Source organism: Larimichthys crocea, chromosome VI (assembly GCF_000972845.2).
Source record: "Larimichthys crocea isolate SSNF chromosome VI, L_crocea_2.0, whole genome shotgun sequence".
Taxonomy (NCBI): domain Eukaryota; kingdom Metazoa; phylum Chordata; class Actinopteri; family Sciaenidae; genus Larimichthys; species Larimichthys crocea.
The window spans coordinates 22,364,626-22,384,645 of record NC_040016.1 but is presented as its reverse complement, the minus strand read 5'-3'; the positions used below and the strand labels follow the sequence as shown (position 1 = coordinate 22,384,645).

Genomic DNA, 20,020 nt, shown 5'->3' with positions numbered 1-20,020 from the left:
AGTCTGCTCCTCTTAAACTTTACAGTCACGACCTCATTTAAAAGCACATTTCTCCTTGTTAGTTTGAAGGGTAAGAGAAGCTGTTTTCTCACAGCTGTCGTGAAGCTCGGATCGTGAAAGATGGGAAACAACATTTGCAAAGTGCAAACCTAAAAGATATTTGTCTGAGGGGAAGAGCTTCTGTTGAACTGATATTATTTCAGTCAAACTACTTTTACGTGTGTTTTTACACCGTACCTCTAAACAGGATTGTTCCTGTCTTATGTATTTATATATTTTTAATTCAAATAAAGACAAATGTGCAGTCTTGTTCGTGCTCGTATGGTCATGAAGAAATCTTCAGAGTAAAAGCCAGCGGCGCTCCTTTCACCGTGTTCTGTATAATGATATGCACACGCATATTAAAACAAATTATCATACATGATTTAACGTTGGACAACATGTTCGCCTCGCAGATTGATTCCTCCATGTTTCAGAGGAAGTGATGAACTCCATTATGAATCCATATCACTGGATTGCGGATCGAGTCCCAGTGGACGTTTCTTTCATTTATCCACCATCTTCTGCGGGGACAGCAATCTCTTGTCCATGTTCCTCTTAATGGCTACAATAATTAATAATGCTGTACTGCGGGGAATGCCACATACAGCCACAGTAATGGAATACTTGTGCATAATTAATCAAAGGCTGAAGGCAAAAGGAAGGAGCTCATTTCACATGATGAGGTTTCCTTATTAATTCAGAGTATTAGATATTTTTTGTGCTGTGCTGAGGCTCTCAGCCAGGCTGCTAATTAAAATGTTTGCGGTTTGAATATAAGCATCTGAACCTATTCTGAAAATTATGAAATTATATAAGCAAAGCCGGTTTGCAGCGGAGTGTTCCAGGGTAGGAACATAATAACGGCACGGAAATATCTGAGAGGCTCTTTGTTACGGAGATAATCTGCTGCCGAGGCTTGTTGAGCAAGACTTCGTGATTACACGCGTGTATTCAAACGCAGCTTTGCTCGGTCGCTCGAGGTAAGAGCAAAAGTTTTCCTCTTATTTGCCAACAAATTACTGCGAAAATCAAGCCGAGGTGTGAACTTGACTTCTAACTTGAAATTAGTCTTTCATCACCAGCTGCAAAGTGTGTTCCACTCTGAAAACTAATCTGGAACGTTTAATTGACTGCCAACACGCGACGGTTTTAAGAAACTGCTGCAGGTTTCAGAAACTTTCTAGAAAGCAGACGCTGAGTTACGAGGTACGACCGATTTTTATAAAAGTCAAACTGTGGAAAACTTTTGATATTTTCTTCATGGAAAAACAAAAGAAACTTTTAAAAGAAGAAATGATTCATAGTTGAAGTCATGGACAAAAAAACAGACCTTTGCTCAGGAGACTCGCTGCCACAGTCTGAACATACAGTATGTTTATTCAGAGTATGTAACTGACGTTACTGGGTCAGTCTGACTTCTCTCTAGTTGTGCTACTGTGTTTACTTTGTGACATTTGTCTAATTATCTCCACCGAGGACGTCGTGGTTTAAGTTGTTTGTCTTTCGCAGGATTACAGAAAAGAAAGAAGGTATTGAAGAAAGAAAGAAAGAAGGTATTGAAGAAAGAAAGAAAGAAAGAAAGAAAGAAAGAAAGAAAGAAAGAAAGAAAGAAAGAAAGAAATGTTTCTCATTTCTATCCTTTAATTATGGAAAGATGAAATGGGAGCATGAAAGAGAAAGTGAAGAAACAAATAAAGTAATGAATAAAGGAAAGGAGACAAGGACACAAATTAGGAACAATTACTTGGTGAAAGCAGGACAGAGAGAGAAGAGAAAGATGGAAGGAAGCGTAGAAGAAAAATAATAATAAGTAAGCAGTGAGGATGCAAAGTCGTACCATGAGCCAAGAAACAGATTATTTTTCTCTTTTGTCAACACTGAGGTCGATTCAGAGGTTGCACATGTAGATTTGCATCACCTGGCATTGGTGGAGTAGAGGTAGCTCAAAGTTTTGCATCTTTCCCAAGAAAATCTGTAAAAAGCTGTTTTGATGTACTAAACATCTCGATTCACCTCTTCACACCTACGAAAACACGTGATAATCTGATTAAATGTCATATTTGCATATATGATTACAATTTTCATATTCACAAACCAGGCTTTGATTTTGATCGGCCATGATTCAGAGTCATGAATCTCAATAAGTTCAAGTCGGGCTGCCGTGTCACGTTATGGATGAACCTTTTAGATGACTTTTCTTCAGCCACCACCCTCCAGAAACGTTAAAGCTGGAGAAACAATCATCATTATGTTGTTTGTGTCAGTACACTCTTGTTTATTTCACAGCCCTCCAACCGAGAAGGGACGAACACGAATAAACTTTTCCATTTCCTTTCACAGGTAGAAAAATGACTCCCTGCTGCAATAAGCGGTCCTATCGCAGGATTTGCTGATGGTGTTTCCACGTACGGGAGGATTACAGAGACTCACCCGGACTAAAGACAGAAAGCAATAATCAGAACCACGCCTGATAAATCGAGGAAGCAGCAAACAGGATGAGGACATGAAGGACGGATTAACAGATCCAGAGAAAGGTGAGATAACAGAGGAGGCGAGGACTGTCCTGCACACCGAGAGAAGAAGAAGTGAGCAGAGAAAAACTAAATCCAATCTGCTGAGTCGGCTTTAAGGAGGCGCTAATGGAGTTTGCAGAGAGATCGTTTCCTTTGTCACGACCCGCAGGGCGACTTCCTCTCTTGGTTTGCATGAGACTGAAACAGTGCGGACACAAACCGGCTGCAACAATAAAAACCTCAGCAGAGCGAAGAGAAACAGCTCATGACATCTGCAAACGTTTGAGTACTTGTTTATGTATTTAATAGTTTATATATTTGTGTGTATATGTAGATTAAATAAAAAACATTCAGTCTGTCTGTCTGTGTTTAAATGCTGCTCGCGTGTTAATGCATACAGTAATATGTAATGTCATGTGTGTAATACTTTACTTTTTTCAACAGAAATACTTGGAGTAATGGAGGAAAATGTAATCTGATTACTCCTGGATTGCTTCAAAATCAAACACTGAAAATATTTCACCTTATTTTTAAAAACTGGCTCCACAAATATTCTTTTCGACTCTTTGTCTATCCTCGACAATGTGAATAAATTCTAATTACATTTTTTCAAATGTAATCCAGATTACATGTAATCAGTTACCGCTGACCCTGGATGTAAAAAAGCGAACATGCTGTTCTCACAAAGTGTCGACATGAACTCGATTTAAAAAGAATAATCTGAATAAACGTCTCGTTGTCTAAATAATCTCATTATTTTAATCCTCATTGTGGAATATTGAATTCTTTTCAGGGTCCGTCCACTCCAGCTCAGTCAAACTCGTCCAAGTTATTCATGAGCTCTGTGTTTAGACGTGAAACGTCTTCCTCAGGAGAGTCTTTGAACACGGGACTCGGTAATGATCAGATCTGAGCTACAGAAGCTCAGCAGTGAAACTATAATGCTGCTTTTCTCTGTTTTATTGAAATATAAAACGAATCAGTTCATCAGAACGTGTAATCAATAATCAGTATAACGATTGTCTGAAACTCTAAAGCGATGAAGAACACGAATGTCTTTGGAAACTTCAAACCTCGACAATAATTCAATGTGAGGTGTGATCGTGCAGAGCTGCTCCGATAATTACCTCGTTAGTCCAAAACTTATTTCCACAACAGCTAATGTTGCGTGCAGATCTTTAGATTATTACTGGAGCTTCAACACGTCGGTGTTTGTGTGGAGAGACGAGAAAACTCTGATTTAAACGGCACGTTCTCTGGACGTTGCTCTTGCTGATGGTTCGTGAACATGAAGCAAAGTGAGCGAGGCGGCGGTGAACTTTACCTCGGGGCTCTTGCGGTTCTGCAGAATCTGTTTGTCTGTATCTTTGGAAGCGAAGAAGCGAGTGCATCCTCTGTTCAGGTACTGCAACACAAACAGAGAACAAAGAATGAGCAAAGACCTGCAGGGAACAGAACAGACTCACACTGAACCTCGTTTAACTGGAAACACGTGTCCAGGTTGGAAAACACCAAAGTTTCCCTTGGAAAGTCAAAAACTCTTGAGTTTTGTGGAACTTTTGTATCTGCGCTTTTCCTCCTTTGTGTCGGTCTCGATTGTTGAGAATTCATCTCGATAATTAAATTAGCATTTGCACAAAAACCAATCCCCTCGCCTCTGTAATTGATTCTGTAGCAGTTTAATGGATTTCCAGCAGCTGGCTTCCTCCTCTACGCGCAGAGCATCGTCTCGAACCTCCCAGGTGTGTTTGGACGGCGGCTCTTATCTCGTTCAGGTGGCGTGTTTGGTGGACATAAACAAAGACTTTCATTACAGCAGCAGCCACGGGGAAGCATGAACCTCGTTCAGCCCTCCGTCTCCTCTGCAGATTGCAGATCTGGACACGTCCTCCATCTTGTTCTTCTTCCTAATGCATGTTCGGTCAAAGTGTTACAGCGGCCGGCGGCGCCCTCGAGGCTCGTCTGAACATGGAGGACGAAGAGAGGAAGAACGTTCTTCACCTCCACCACTCGGAAACACTTAACGTGAGAGGAGACCACATTCATCCTTTCCTTCATCACTTCTTCATGCCTCCTTATTTCTATTTTTTGTTTCTTTTCCTTTGTTGTAATGTTCTGTCCTTCCTTCTTTCACTTTTCTTTCCATCCTCACTGCTCACTTACTTTATTCTGGTAAATATTTTCCTCTTCTTCTTCTTCCATCTTTCTCTTCTCCCTCTGTCCTGCTTTCATCCTTCTTACCTAACTAATTGTTCCTAATTTGTGTCCTTGTCTCCTTTCCTCATTCTTCTTTTCCTTTATTCATCAGTTGCTCTCATTTCATCTGTCAGTAATTGAAGGACAGAAATGAGGAACAAAGGAAATAAAGAACATTAAGGATGCATTCTTTCCTTCCTCAGTACCTTCATCCTTCTATCCTTATTTCTGTTTCCTTCCTTTCTCTCTTTCTAACCAGTCCTTCATCCTTTCAGTCTCTCTTTCCTTTTGTTTCCTTCTTTATGTAAGAAGGAAACAAGTTCCTCCCGGCCGCTCGGCTCTTTCCTCGTTTGCTATAATCACTGAATCTTTTTTTGCTGTGCCACCAGCGGGGGAAGCTGGAGATATATGAAGCCATTAGAAGCTGCTGAAGTGACAGCGGGCGGTGTAATAAGTAGCTGGGGGATGCTGGCGGAGTCCGCCGAGCCGGCGTCGGCACTTTAAGGCCTCAGAATGACGCAGGTGAGGATAGACTATCGAATTGAGATGCAGCCAATAAAAAATGTTTCTTTTCTCCTCCGACGGCAGCGAGATGACTCAGTGCTTTCCAGGAGAGTCGAGGGAGGAGAGTCTGTTTATCCTCTGAGGTTAAGCTGAAGGTCAGAAACAGGTTTTTGTTTGTTTATTTCAGTTCATGTGAGTTTGTATTGTATATATGCACATCGTCTCCATCATCATTAGCACATGCAGCGCTGCAGTCATCATCGAGGACACTCAGACGTCCTGCATCTCGTTGGTTTGTTGACAGACTCTCTGTGCTCAGCAGCAAACAAGCTGACAGACACAGTTACAGACGAGCTGGACGAGCCTCGGGAGTCGGTGGAGACCAAAACCAGAGCTCAAAGTTAGAAACAAACACCAGAGTTGGAGAACTTTGAAACTTTCAGACTCTCTCTGGGAAGCTTACCTGCTGCTCGTTACAGATTAACTTTTGAGAAAATGATTTCAACTGAGTTTAACGAGTTGAGTTGAATTTGTTGCAGAAGGATGCCGGTTCGTTAGTTAGTTTTAACTCTTGTGGATCCAGTCTTGTGTTTCTGTGCTGAGTCATTGTTACAGCACGTTGACCTGAAGTGAAACACACCCTGAGCATGTGGAGTTTCATTCAAACTGTGCTGTTCTCTCTCTTTAGAGCTTTGTGATGAAGATACATCTTGAAACATAGCAGCCGTTCCGATCTGTGCATTCTCCGTGTTAACTGCAGCCACGCGTGCAGATTTACAACTGAATGTTAAACAGGAAACAGACCTGACAACGCAGTGCAGACTCAGTGCAGCTCCAGCTTTAATTAAGACCTGAGCTCACGGCGGCTCGCTGCTGCCCCCTGGTGTCCAACACCGGCACAGAGGAGCGAGCGGGACGTGTCCAGAATGTGTTAATGTGATGTTCTTTTAACGTTTGTGTCTAAATAATCCACAGTGAGTCATTTAGAGGAGCATGGAGAACATCTGCTCTCCATCAAGTCTCTGACGTGCATTTAGCAGCCACGTGGACTTTAGATCTGCAACGACTAGTCGAGTCATCGATTATTAAATCAGTCACCAGATATCTTGATAAACTGATCTATTGTTTTGAGAGAAATTTTTCTGATTTCAGCTTCTCAAACATTAATTTTTTCTGCTTTCTTTCAGACTCTGTGACAGTAAACTGAATATCTTCTCCTCGGGACATTTTTCACCATGGACCAAACAACAAATCATTAATGTAGAAAATGATTAATCGATAACTAGTTGGATCTCTAAAGGACTTCAGAGTTCATCAACATGATCCAGGCTAACAACAAAGTGATGAAGATGTTCTTTCAAGGTATTTTTCTTCTTTAATTGGACACACCTTCTGCTGAGTTAATCATAATTAGTTTGTTTTATTTGCTTTGACTGTAATTAACAAACATCACGTCATGATTATTGTTTTAAATTTGAGTTCGTCATCTGCAAATTTTCCACCTGACCTACAGACTACACATAAAAACTTCTGTCATATTCACAGGAATGTTGTTTAATATTTACCTGAAAAATGAATGAATAAATAAATAAATAAATAAATAAATAAATACAAATAAAATAAATTACATTTCTGTTCAAACCTGTTTGACTGCAGCAGGTGACTCCTGGGTATGTTATTATTATGTTATATTTATTTGTTTTTGTTTCTGGAAATTAATATTTCCTGACAACAGTTTATGCCTCGAAATGCTGAATGTGCTTTAAAGTTAAAAAACAAGGTATTGGTATTAATTCATATTTTTGTTGTTGTCAGAAAACGTCCCTCAGTACTGCCCTCGTCGCTCTGAGACTGTCGGTTCCTACTGGAGACATTTTGGCACACAGGAGGAAGGAATGCTTTTGTCTGGGACTATTTTCAGCAGCGGATTAATCCACATTTGGCAGGACGCTGCATGTGGAGATTTTGGTCTTTTCATGTGATTTGTTGACAATAAGAAAGCTGCAGACGTTCCAGACTTTCACATCATAGAAGTACAATAATCAATACTCTAACAAACTACAGACAGACTGTGGTGTTTCCGTACCCTGAACGTGTCGGGTGAGCCGAGGTGGAACTTCTGCCGGATGTCCTCAGTGGCTCCGGCACACAGTCGGTAGAAGATGTGGTAGTTTCTCTCCTCGGGGCTTTGTCTGCAGATCCTCGACTTCTCCAGCAGGTAGTGCGACACGAAGCCGCCCACTACGGCATTCTGACAACACAAACAGACAACAAGTCTCAAACCAGCTGTGAAAAACATGTTTACATCGTTTACGTACAATTTTACTGTATTTTTACTTCAAGTTCAGTAAAGTATGAAGTGAAATCATCCCTCTATCTATCTCTACGTCATCTGTAACTGTCAACTTTCACTACCTTCTCATTGAAGTGGATCTCCACAAACTTTCCGAAGCGACTGCTGTTGTTGTTCCTGACAGTTTTAGCGTTTCCGAACGCCTCCAGCAGCGGGTTAGCTGCAGGATGAGAGAAGAAGAAGAAACAGCTGAAGTCACAAACACAAACTCAAGACAAGAAGAAGAAGAAGAAACGTGACGTGAAGAAGAAGAAGAAGAAGAAGAAGAAGAAGAAGAAGTGAGCGTACCTTCCACTATCCTCTCATCGATGTCCTGACCTGTTCCATACGAGGAGGTCAAGTATCTGTCAGGACAAACACACAACACAGGACAACGACAGTCAGAGTGTTGGTTTCACACTAGGGTTGCAAAATTCCAGAAATTGGAAACTTTCCATGGGAATTAACAGGAATAAACTGGAGATTTACAAAATTGAAGGTTGGCTCTTAAAAGTGAAGTTAAATATAGTTGAGGAAAGTATTTTTTAATCTTGACTAACACAACTGGAATATTTCCAAAATTCCCCAGAACTTCCCATGGAAAGCTAACAGATTGTTTGAGGAAATTTACCAGAAACTTTCCATCCCTTTGCAACCCTATTTCATACTGAGGAATCTTCTGACCACAGGAGTATAAAATCAATGTTTAACAATATATAAAAGTTCTAAAATTGTTAGAAATTAAATTATTCCTTAACGTTTAAAAGTTACAACAGATTAAGATAAAACTCATCGACCTCATCCAGGTCGGTGCACAAAGATCTATGTTTTAATGAACTGCATGTGTAATCAAAATAAAGAAGAAGTAACTAAAGTGATGTGACATGATGTGAAGTGAAGGAAAGTAGAAAACTAAGTAACATAAAGTAACTGTAATAAACTAAATCTTAATTCAGTTCAAACCGAACATGTTCCTGTCAGTGACTCGTCTCTTCAGTCCATAAATTTGCAGCGTCATCCTCACCTGAGCACAAACTTGGTGTTTTCGGTCTTCCCGGCTCCAGACTCCCCTGAGACGATGATGGACTGGCTCATCTTCAGGACCTTCATGTCCCTGTATGCCTTATCAGCTGGCCGTGAAAACACAGACAGAAGCAGCTGTTAGATTAGACTTCCCTCTGCCTCGAGGATACAAACCTGACCCCAATAATCAGGCAGATATTAAACTGTCTTAGACTGTCTGGGTTTTTTTTTGTCTGCAATCTAAAAGTCTTAGATACGTCGGTGATGTTCAGGAGACTGTGGGAAATCTGAGTGCTGACTGCTGCCTGGTGGACAGATCAGAAACTACAACAAATTAAAACTGAACGTCAACAAAAGCTCTTTGAAGGAACACTTCACTTCTTAAAAAGTTTAAAGCCGAACAACTGCAGGTGTTTTCTGACAACCAAACAAAGAAAAATCTTCATTTTATTGATGCAATCAATGTGATCAGAGAAGAGTACAGCCTATATTCTAAATAATAAAGTATTGGGTGATGACTAATCAATAATACACCCTCACAAGCCGTCACGTATCTGTGACTCATAGTGAATTCATCCTCTAACAGTAAAGAGAGTTCAACCTGACAAACGGTAAAATAAAAACAAGCCTCGTCTGACTGAACTGTTACCTAACGTGTTAACATTAATCCCTCCCACACACGGCCGACTCCAGTACACTCAGCAGGAAACAAGCCTGAAATATATCGTAGAGAACCAGAAGTCCAACTGAACCCACAACAACAACAACAAAACTAAACTTCTATAAAATCTCTTCTATGGATTCAAACAGTGGCTGTGTTTTGTGTTCACTCACCGATGGCGTAGACGTGCGGCGGCAGCGTTCCCAGAGACCGGCCCCGGTACTGCTTGATGGTCTCCGGCGTGTAAAGCTTTGGGATGTCATAGTACGGGTTCACCGCGATCAGGATGTTGGCTACAAACGTCTGAATGAGGAGAAGAAGAAGAAGAGGAACAAAAATTACTTAACAACAACAAACTGTTGACGGGGAATGATGTGATATTCGGGTAGTCCAGAGACGGGTGAGAACCAGAGGGACGTTGTTTAGACTTTACATTCGGCCTTTAGCGAGTAGAAAGAGCTCATCAAGAGCTTCCATTTGATAAATATAACAAATATTCAAAATTACAATTTGCATGCTTTCATTATCTCTTTCGCTTTGCACAGACACATTTTCAGACAGCTCAAGCTAGAGTAAAGACATAAAACTAGAAGACGTAAAGCATCCATTGTTACCAACAACTATGTCCTGCTACCCAATTTCAAAGGGGTCCCTCGACCTTTGACCTCAAGATATCTGGATGCAAATGAGCTCTATGGGTACCCACGGGTCTCCTCTGTACAGACATGTCCATTTTATGCTGATCCTATAAGCTTTAGGCAAGAACATGCAGTATAAATGTGTTATTGGAATATTTCTGCACAGTGGGCTCAATGGACAGTGTTGATTTACATAAACTGGGGCTGACTGTAGAGCTGAGACTCTTGTGGATTCATCTTGTGGATTTCTTTGAGTTCACTGTATAAAATGAGCTGTTGAGACCACAACCTCATGAAACTGTCCAACTACAAACTAGGGACTGAGGTTTGGAGGATGGACGGCTTTCCACAGGAGTCACAATAAGTTCTTTGATACTAGTGTTCTTCAAGGTCAAGGTCTTTTTTTGGAGGTATTTTTTACCATGTTATCACTTTTCTAGTGGTCAAAAATGTTTAAATTTTGCACTTAATCTCTGTAACAAATATTATCAACCCAAAAACTGCTACAACAACTTGAAATGATCACATACTTCTATCATAATACGCTGAGACACACATGTTTATTTCAGATATATGACTAGAAAAGCTTGACACACGTTCCTGAGCTGCTCAATCTAATCTTCATGTTCACAGCTTTCAGATGATGTATATAACTTATACGTTGACCTGCTTACCATGTCTAAAAATCCCATGACCTCTCTAAAATAGACCAAAATGGGTGTATTTCCCTTTTCAGCCACTAGGTGGCAGTGTGAGACCAAGTCACAGCAGACAACAGATGAACGACATCACATGAAGAAGTTAATAAGAAAACACACCTGAGAGGTCACCTGAGTGTGTGTGTGTGTTCATGTGAGTGCGTGTGTGATGTTGTTCATCTGTCTTTTTGGGGACCATACGGAAGAAAACGTGTCTGGAAAGTTGGGACATCCTGAATAACAAGGACATCGTAATAAAGTGAGGACATTTTCAGAAAGAACGAACAATTTGGGAACACTGGGGCTATTTTTGGAGAGTGAGGTCATTTTTGGAGAATGGGGACTTATTTAGGAGGTGAGCATGTTTTGTTTTTTCCTCTCTTCTGCAAACAAACCAACAGAATGAAACGTCAAATTGTATCTATTTGATCCATTGTCACATTTCAGAGTCATATAATGAAAATACCGTGGAGGAAAAACAAACAATGAATCGAGTGTTTCAGCAGCATTGATTAGCTTCACGTCCTCGCGTCGGTACTCACATAAATTTTGTCTTTGCTGTATCTCACTCGAACATTGTTGAGCAGAGTGGCTTCATTCAAGTACATCAGCGAACCTGAGAGATACACAAAAAAGACCAAGTGTTACTGGAACAATGAAGGCTGCAACACATTTAAATGTCAAATGACATCTTTTAACCACCTTAAAAATGTGGTTTCATTTTCAACATTGACAAGCGAGCACGTAACATATCTAAGTACAGGAAAGGAGGAAGCAACTGTGATTGGAGCGCAGAGTGAAAAAGAGACGGGACTTAGGAAATAATTAGTTGGACATGAAGTTAAAGGGATGGATATACTGACGAGCCATAAAAATCAACATTTTTTTATTTAGTTGAGGATTCAAAAGGAATTTGTAACAGTTTTGTTTCCACTCAGCAGGTAACAGAAGAGAAGAGTTGAAACTCACAGTTATCCTCCACTTGTTTGTTGACGTCATCCTCTGCAGGGAAGACTTGGTTGATAGCAGCCACAAATGTCTGCAATGCAAGAAAGGGAAAATTTGATTAATTGATCAAATATAACGAATGATCAGTGAATATGAATCGAGTGCATCGTCACCAGACGATAAAAACACAGGCTCGGGTTTGTCTAGGGAACAAAGTCCTCGTGAATTTAACCTGCTGAAACGTCTACTGACCTTAAAATTGAAGAAATGGTGAAGAATTTGATTTATTTAGGGAGAAACTTTTGATAAAAGGTAATAAAAAATAAACAGCAGATTAAATAAAACACAGGAAACAACTGATCTGTTGATGGTTTTGAGGAAATAAGTTCAAGTCCTGCATAAACATCAGTTATTTTGGTGTCATACATTTACAGAACCTTTTAATCTGGATTGCTTTAGAAAAATCCAGCCTTGTTTTGAAGACTGAAACTTTAACTAACGCATCCATCCACCGGGACAAATACACCAGCTGCTCCAGCTGAAGGCCTGATGAATTATTTGGAGGCAACAGGTAACAAGATCAGAGAGAGAGCGAGAGGATGAGGAGGCTGGACGGAGACCGGTCAACAGGACAACCACTTCAGTCTTCATCTCATCTGATGAGTCTTTATCGGGCACAGGAGTACCAGGCAGGTGTACATTTAGTACTGCAAATTTAGGTACTTTTTATGTTACTTTGTACTTTGAATTAACTACATTTCCCAGATTAGTTCAACAGCTGGTTGGTAAACTTTTACAAAAATTCTGATTTCAGTTGTTCATCGTTGCAGTTACCATGTTGGACTAACACGGAGGGTTTCTGAGGACACATGTGACCTCAGTGTTTTGCAGGGGGGGGGTGCTGGGTGTTGTATTTCTGTAATCTGCAGGCCAATCACTGCCAGCTCCTGTCGGCTCCAGCAGACTCTCTCTCTCTGTGTGCAGAGGCGAGGCCATTTAATCTGCCCTATTAAAAAAAATCGAGACACTGGCCGTCTGAGCGCCAAAAGGGAAGGCCGAGGTGACGTACAGTCAATTCATTCTTTCCAGTGGTGGCATGTTCCACATTCTCAGCCCAAACTGGACGGATTCCACAAACGCTGCGTGCCGCGTGAGGAGAATGGAGACGAGAAACTAGAGGAGGTGGAGGTGGAGGTGGAGGTGGAGGTGGGGGGAGGTGACGCAAGGCCAATAATCTGAGGGAAAGCTAAACGCTGTTCACCCTTTCGTCGCCAGAAACAGCAGCTGGGAGCACAGATTGAAGGCTGACCCCCCCGTCCCACAGAGCGACTGTGTAACCTCTAGTTTTAGACAGATTATAACTTTTATTTCAACAGCGTTCAATGACGAGACGTAACTTTAAACATGTAAAATTCTCTGCTCGACTTCCTGGACAGATTTCCTCACTAAAGCTCTTAAATAGTGAAATCTTCCACATATGGTGACGTCACTGCAGCTTGTTTACTTCCACCTACAACCTGGATTTCTGACCAGCATACAGTAAGTAAGGTTTCCTACGAGTAGGAACCACTCTGCAATCATTTCTGACAACGAAACTTCCAGATGCAAAAATGTTTGCGACATATAACGCCTCCAAAAATCACAAATTTGTTGTTGTTACTCTCCTGTTTGTGCACAAACTGAACAAACAAGATAAAACCTGATAATTAAGGACCTTCAGATCTTTTAACTTCAGGTTAGCCATTCCCCCCTCACTCCTGTTGAACTATTCCTTTACCTCGAGCAGCTAGATTAACTGCAGAACAAAGCATGCCAGGCTCTGATTCACAGTATTCATTAGTGGTTTAGCATACTCAGAGCTAACACAACAGCACGGACGGCCTCCTCTTCCTCCCAAAACAGGCCAACCACCATCATCATTCAGCCAGATCAATCTGTGGACACCATCTGGCTCACGCGGGGCGCTCGAGGACAAAGAGTCGGCCATTGTGACTGATAGTATGACCGAGTATCATGCTCTCTGTCGTCCTCCTGACGTCCATCGCAGGAGGTCTGCCAGCGAGTGAACACATCGTCAGACACTGGCACTGACTGGCTGCAGAGGGACAGACCGGACATTGTTCTGGCTGCCGGGGGCCTCGGCTGCAGCCCGGAAACTCTCTGAGAACAGATCTGAAGAGAGCGAGTCTCTGTGTTATTACAGTGTAAAAATAACTGCTTCTCTCCCAGGAAACGCTGCTTTAAACGGCCCCCAACAAACTCTACCTATAAACTCTTTAGTTTGAGACGGTTAAAGTCAGGGACACGGTCGGTTCCTGGGAGACTGAAATCAGGACGAAGGAATTTGATCATGTGACCAACAAAAGGCTTCAAGACACGTCGATCCAAGGTGTAAAATCAGACACGTGATGAATTACAGGCAAAGTGATCTTCACCTGACAGCTTCTAAAATAACATCAGGATGAAGGACGACTGGAAACATCAATACAGAGAAGGCCAAACAACAAACCTGCACTTGATTTAGACCTCAGTCAAGACTTTCAGAGCTCATACAGCGTCCGAATGTATTGAAAGACATACAAGGGGAATGTATAAGATGAGACATGCATTTTGAAAACGAATGAAATTTGAAAACTTCACAACATGCCAGCCATTTGAAGACAGTTATGGAAGATATGACGGCCAGCTGCAATCCTGCAAAACACAAACTATTCTCGGCCCACAGATGACGACTGCTCGATACTCGAAACAGCGTTTACACCTTTACATGCTTCCATTTGCATAAAGTGCAAAGCTCAGAGTCATAGAAACTCAGAGAGGAGGAGGAGGAAGGACAAGATGTGATCACGTCGAGGTTCAGGGGGGTTATAAAAAGCAGAAGACCTGCTGTTGCAATTAGAAGATTTAAGAACTTAATTTACCCACGAAGAAGATAAAGAAGAAGAAGAAGAAGAAGAAGAAGAAGAAGAAGAAGAAGAGATACATGACGTGAAGACGTTTCCACACAGTACAAACACAAGTCGGGCCGGAGATCCGTGTTCCCATTAGACTCAGACAGTCGGGTGTTTTATAGGCCGGCGGTACACACAATCAGCGAGGAGCCTCTTTCAAAGGAAGCACTCAGTCACAGAGGCCTTCTGGGAAAAGATTACCCAGCGGACACCAAGCTTTAGGCGTCACCACGGCAACTGGCTCTCAGGGGACATTAAAAGCTTTCCTCCCCCGAGGCCGATATGAAACCTCGTGCACAAGAAAAGTGAATTAACGGTGAGCAGACCGTGTTTGTCTCACAGAGAAGAGCCACTTGACTTCAGATAGCGCTGATTAATTTAAGCACATCATCCGACCTGCAGGCTGTAAACTGCAGGGTCTGCAGGTGAATCATTGAGTGAGTGATGATGCTTTATTGCTTCCAGGACTTCCTACACCAGGTTCAAGTGACACATTAAATCATTAACGCAATGGGGGGAAAAAAAAAAAGGTTTGGCAGGAAAGTAAAGTCCAGAGAGAAATCCAGGAAGGATCGAAGTGAATCTGCCGGAGCAGGGAGAGACTCGTTTTTAAGAAGCTTTCAATGCAGGGTCATCACTTCTGGAGCTAAAACTGCATGAGGAGAAGATTTAGCCGAAATCCCACCGGGCACGGCTGCTGATCGCGGGTTTTAGAAGCACCACGAGCCGACTCCATCGTAAAAACTACGTAGCCTACACACTGACCATAGAAGCACATAAACCAAAGGAAAATCACCAAATCTGACAAAGTTAAAGTCACAAAGTCTTTTTTGATTCCATATGTTCGTCTTTTTATTGTCTAAAGGTAGCGCCTACATTACCCACAAACCAAGTCGACCACTGCAGGTTCAGTCGGAGATTTCAGAAGTCAGAACTTGCAAAGTCTTCGATCTCTACAACGGGGCGACACTCGTCTGAGGCCCTCGTTTGTGAACCGATCAACCCAACATCATGAAGTGACGTCAAACACTTCTCTTGTACATTTCTATCAACAGAGGAGGGTTTGTTAAGCACAGTGTTTGCATCATGAGTGAATGGAATATTCAGATATGTTTATACGAGCATAAAAGTGCCGTAGATAAAATATATCACGGCGTCTATGACTGCATGCACTGTTCTTCCTCTTCTGCTCTGTTTAAATATGCAAAAAGGTTTCTCCGATGAGAAACAGGTCTCATCTGTCAGGTCAGGAGTGAAGGTGAACTTCACGGGTCGCTCACCTTTCCCTGTTTCAGAGGTTCGATGGTGAGGCTGTCGGCTCCGATGTCCACTATAGTTCCCAGCTGGAACCCGTCCGCTGGGTGTGGCGCCCACACCGGCTTCCCATCCTCCATCGCGCCGCTCTGAGGGCTCTGGAAAACATGACGTGACAGAACAGAGCGGTCAGACATACAATGTTTTCTTTATTGGACGTGAAGGTTCACTCGGTTGTTCGTGAGCTGAATTTTACAGCTTACAGTTTCTGTCTTTTCTTATTAAACTCTTCAAAACTTCAAATGAATTTCAAAATGTTGGATCTTCTCGTTCTACATATGAAATTACTGAAGCGACCCTCAGACCGTGGACGACACAGGCTGCATCATCTCACATGTCCTAAAGCTCTCTGGAGGTTTTTTTGTGGCAGCCAACAAACCAATTAGAGTGTTACAGAGTCAAATGAGCAGCTGATCGTGTTACTGTGGCCATGTTGTAACAGAATGAGATCCTTTCCCTCCGGGACGACCTCTGATGTTACTCACGGCCTCGACTGATGTGAAAAAAACAAACGTTCAGGTCACGTAGTGCTGCTCTGTAAGCGTCGTCTCAAAACAACATTACAATAAATGATGGAAGAGCTCCAGGAATATGTGACTGTGTTAAAGCTGATGGTTACATCTTTGTTTACCATGTTAGCATTTCTTAAAAATCCAAAGCACTGCTTAGTTTTGCAGGTTTTTGTTCATAAACCAAAGTAGTGAACAGTTTGACCTTATGTTTTTATCCTGAGGGGACCATGAATGTCTGAACAAAACGTTCTGCCAATCCTTAAAGTGGACGTTGAAACCAATCAACCCTACACCGCTACCATCGCTAAAAACTAGAAGTAGAGCTACCTTCCAAAATTCTTCTACCTGAGACATTATCCTAACAAAGACTACCACCGAACTTCATGACTTCCCAGCTTTGTTTTCTCGAACACAAGCACCCGGAGGGACATCAGACCACAAACTACCACCATGTGTGAGAAAACAGGAAAAACAGGCATGGACCAGACTGTGTTTACATGCACACCCAGTCCCAGCTCAGAGATCTTCCTTTATCCAGGACGAACTGTGAGGGGAAGTCCAGATGAAGCTTGTTTAAAGATCAGAAATCCCCAAAAGCAGCAGCAGAATTTAACAAGTTACAGAGACCAGAAACAGATCAATCCGCTTTAAGCATCAGAGAAACACGTTTAACGCCAACTAAGAGCATCTCGACTCCTCAGGGTGCTAATGAGATGTGAAGCTCGTTAGTTTCTATCCACGTAACGCTCAGCAGCTCCCTCTTTACTCGGCGGCTTCCTGCCAAACTGCAAACTTAACAGCAGCATCGAGTCCTCTACAGGAATTTAAAGTAATTATCCAGAGCTCAGCACTATCTGAGAGCTGCACTAAGAGGCTATCAAATTCAATTATGGACATTAAACCGCCTGAGTACGACTGTCTTCGATCGGTGAAGCCTGATAACTTCAGCTGCTCATCACTACGTGACCGAGAGGAAGAGTTTGAATGCATCTCATTTGTATTCAAACAGTCTGGTTACACTGTGTGGAGGTCAGAGACTCTGCCCTGTAGCTGAAAGGTCACAGGTTCAAGCACAGCCACAACAAACACTGTGTGCGTCAGGTTTTGTGTTAAAGCTGAACACACGAGTTTAACAAGTACATTTTCTTAAAGTAGTAAAATGACAAAAACTCAAATGAACTGTTTCCATCCAATTTTAACAGAATTTCAGCAAAGAAAATGTGAACGAACGCTGGTTAGAGTGAGTTCATGAGATAAGCAGTTGGTGGCACCAATGTTCCCGACATGTAGCCATGTTTCCGTCTGTAGGTGGCGCCAATTCCTTCTTTGTGGCATAAAGCTCCATTTTCTTGTCCAAAAACTATTAAAAACAAGTCAATGAGTTCCTTCATTACCCTGAAAACACACCATAGTTTAAATCTGGATCCATCAACCACTAAAAATAGTCCCCAACAAACTATTGCCATCTTTTTTTCAGTAGGAACCAATGAGTTCGGTGCCGAGCGCCAAAAACATGAAGTCGGACAGTATTGCGAGATGGATGAACACCAACTGTTGTTATTTTTGGTCTTTTCATGAGATTTATTGATAATAAGAAAAATATTGTCAGGCTCAGCCCTTTAATTTATGAAATTTAAAAAAGGGACAGACGTGCCAAGACGACTTGAACGCACAAGTTCAACAAAAATGTCCATGTTTTGTCCTCTCCTTAAAAGATGGACAACCAAGACATTTGCAGACAAAGTGTTGATCTCGGACTATCCTGCCAAACCCTGATTTATATTCAGTCGTACAAAATACTGTGGTTACAGTTTAAGCTCAAATGAACCGCCCTGTGCACATAAAGACTCCAGGGGATTCTCACCTGGACGACTTCCTGAACAGGGCAGTATAAAAGCCCGATCCGGGATGATGAATGGAGATCAAAGGTTGCTGGTAACTCATTGTCAGCGCTGTAAAGTTACCTCGTGAACAAAAGCATTTCTTCGTGATATAAAAAAGGTTATTCATGGAGGAAATTAAATCAGTCCTCTCAGGTCAAATACTGCTTCACCAGTAATGTGCGGAAACTCTTTTACAAAAGAAATCACATGATTTGTTTTGGGTTCTTTTTGAAGAGGGAGCTGATGTCACCGCTTCTCTGCATGTTTGTTGAGTGACTAGTTTACAGCATGACGTTATGTCCGGATATTTCCAGCAGAAGAAGTGTTTACGACACAAATAGAGGGGAACTTTATTAGAGCTGTTATTTTGCATCAACCTCCACAGGCTGTGTATTGTCCTCTGTGGCTCTGAACTGGAGTAAACTCTGTGCTCAAGTTTTAGGTTTTTAAAAAGGCCCATTTTAAATCCTGATGATGGTAGAGATCCTAATCCATTTTTTCCCTCCCGATACCGATTCTTGTGTTGTGGGTGCCTGGACTCAAGTAGTCGCCGATACAGATGCCAGCATTTTCAGCAGTATCGGAGCAATTCCCGATACCGGTATCGGATATGGAACAACTCTAGTTGATCCACACTGACCTGTGATCAGCTGAACGGTGTCTCTGTCATTCGTACGTCTGTTCTCTCACTATGTAACTTTGGGCTCCGGGTCGGGAGAAGTACGTAACGCTTTACGGCACTAAGTCACACAGCAGCAACTATTTCACTGATTCTGGTGAAACTGGATCATATTTTATGGAGGAAATGTTTTCTGGTTTTCCCTCTGATGTCCTCCGGCTGCTCCGCCTCAACTCTCTGTGATTTACAGAGTTTATGATGGACAGTGAAGTAAACTGCTGACAGCTGTAGCTGCTGTTAGCTCACGTTAGCTCAGTCTGTTAGCTGCTGTTAGCTCAGTTTGGTAGCTGCTGTAAACTCATGTTAGCTCAGTCTGTTAGCTCATGTTAGCTCAGTCTGTTAGCCGGGCTGTGAGCACAGAACACCGGGGGAGTGTTAGTGTTTGTACCACAGACGTTTTGGACCACTGGGAAGAAGAAGAAGAGGTTTATGTTTTACAAAGGGTTACCCAGCAGTCAGCAGCTTCTATGGACATGATGGCAGAGGAGAAGAGAGTGAAGAGGACGCTGACGGAGGAAGCTAAGAAGAGAAAAGACTTTTAGTGGTTGGTGAGAGCTTGGTGAAGCTGGGCTTCGTGACGGTAAAGTTCTCGAGTTGTTGTGTTTAGTGTCGTGCAGCACGTTAATTAAAACATTCAAACCTCCCACAGGGAATAATTCATTTCTAAAAACAACATCTGCAGCTGCTGCCGCCTCAGAGCACCGAGAGGCTAAAAGTGTCGGCCGGTCGGCTTTCAAACGTCACTCTCCATTCAGTATTAATAATCACAAACCGCTGCACGACGAGCTGCGAGGAGACAAGATCAAACCTGCTGAAGCCGATCTGCTCAGCCCACGCACACTGAACATCACGACACACTGAACATCTTCCACCAGCTCAGCAATAAAACCTCTGCCTGGATGGAAGATGAAACAACGACTGAGGCTGTAACGTGGGTTATTTCAGGTAATGATGATGGGCTGGACGAGGCTGCGTTCATGCAACCCGGGAAATTAGAGACTTCTTCAGTCGGATGTTAGTCCAGGTGGTGAGGCGTCAACGTGGTGGAACATGCAGCGATCTCAGACCTGTTTCAACTGCACCAATAGTTGCATAATTACAACAGCTCATAGTTTTGGTGTGAGGG

General features: G+C 42.3%; 1 protein-coding gene across 1 annotated transcript in view; it reads right to left on the bottom strand.

Moving 5' to 3' along the window:
- Positions 1 to 20,020, bottom strand: part of myo6a (myosin VIa) — a 100,679-nt gene that overhangs the window by 68,224 nt on the left and 12,435 nt on the right. Inside the window, 9 exon segments of the mRNA XM_027279238.1 lie at positions 3,880 to 3,960; positions 7,342 to 7,506; positions 7,671 to 7,768; positions 7,897 to 7,952; positions 8,612 to 8,717; positions 9,445 to 9,574; positions 11,150 to 11,223; positions 11,577 to 11,646; positions 15,787 to 15,918. Coding sequence (XP_027135039.1) covers positions 3,880 to 3,960; positions 7,342 to 7,506; positions 7,671 to 7,768; positions 7,897 to 7,952; positions 8,612 to 8,717; positions 9,445 to 9,574; positions 11,150 to 11,223; positions 11,577 to 11,646; positions 15,787 to 15,900 — 894 coding nt within the window. The 5' untranslated portion in view covers positions 15,901 to 15,918.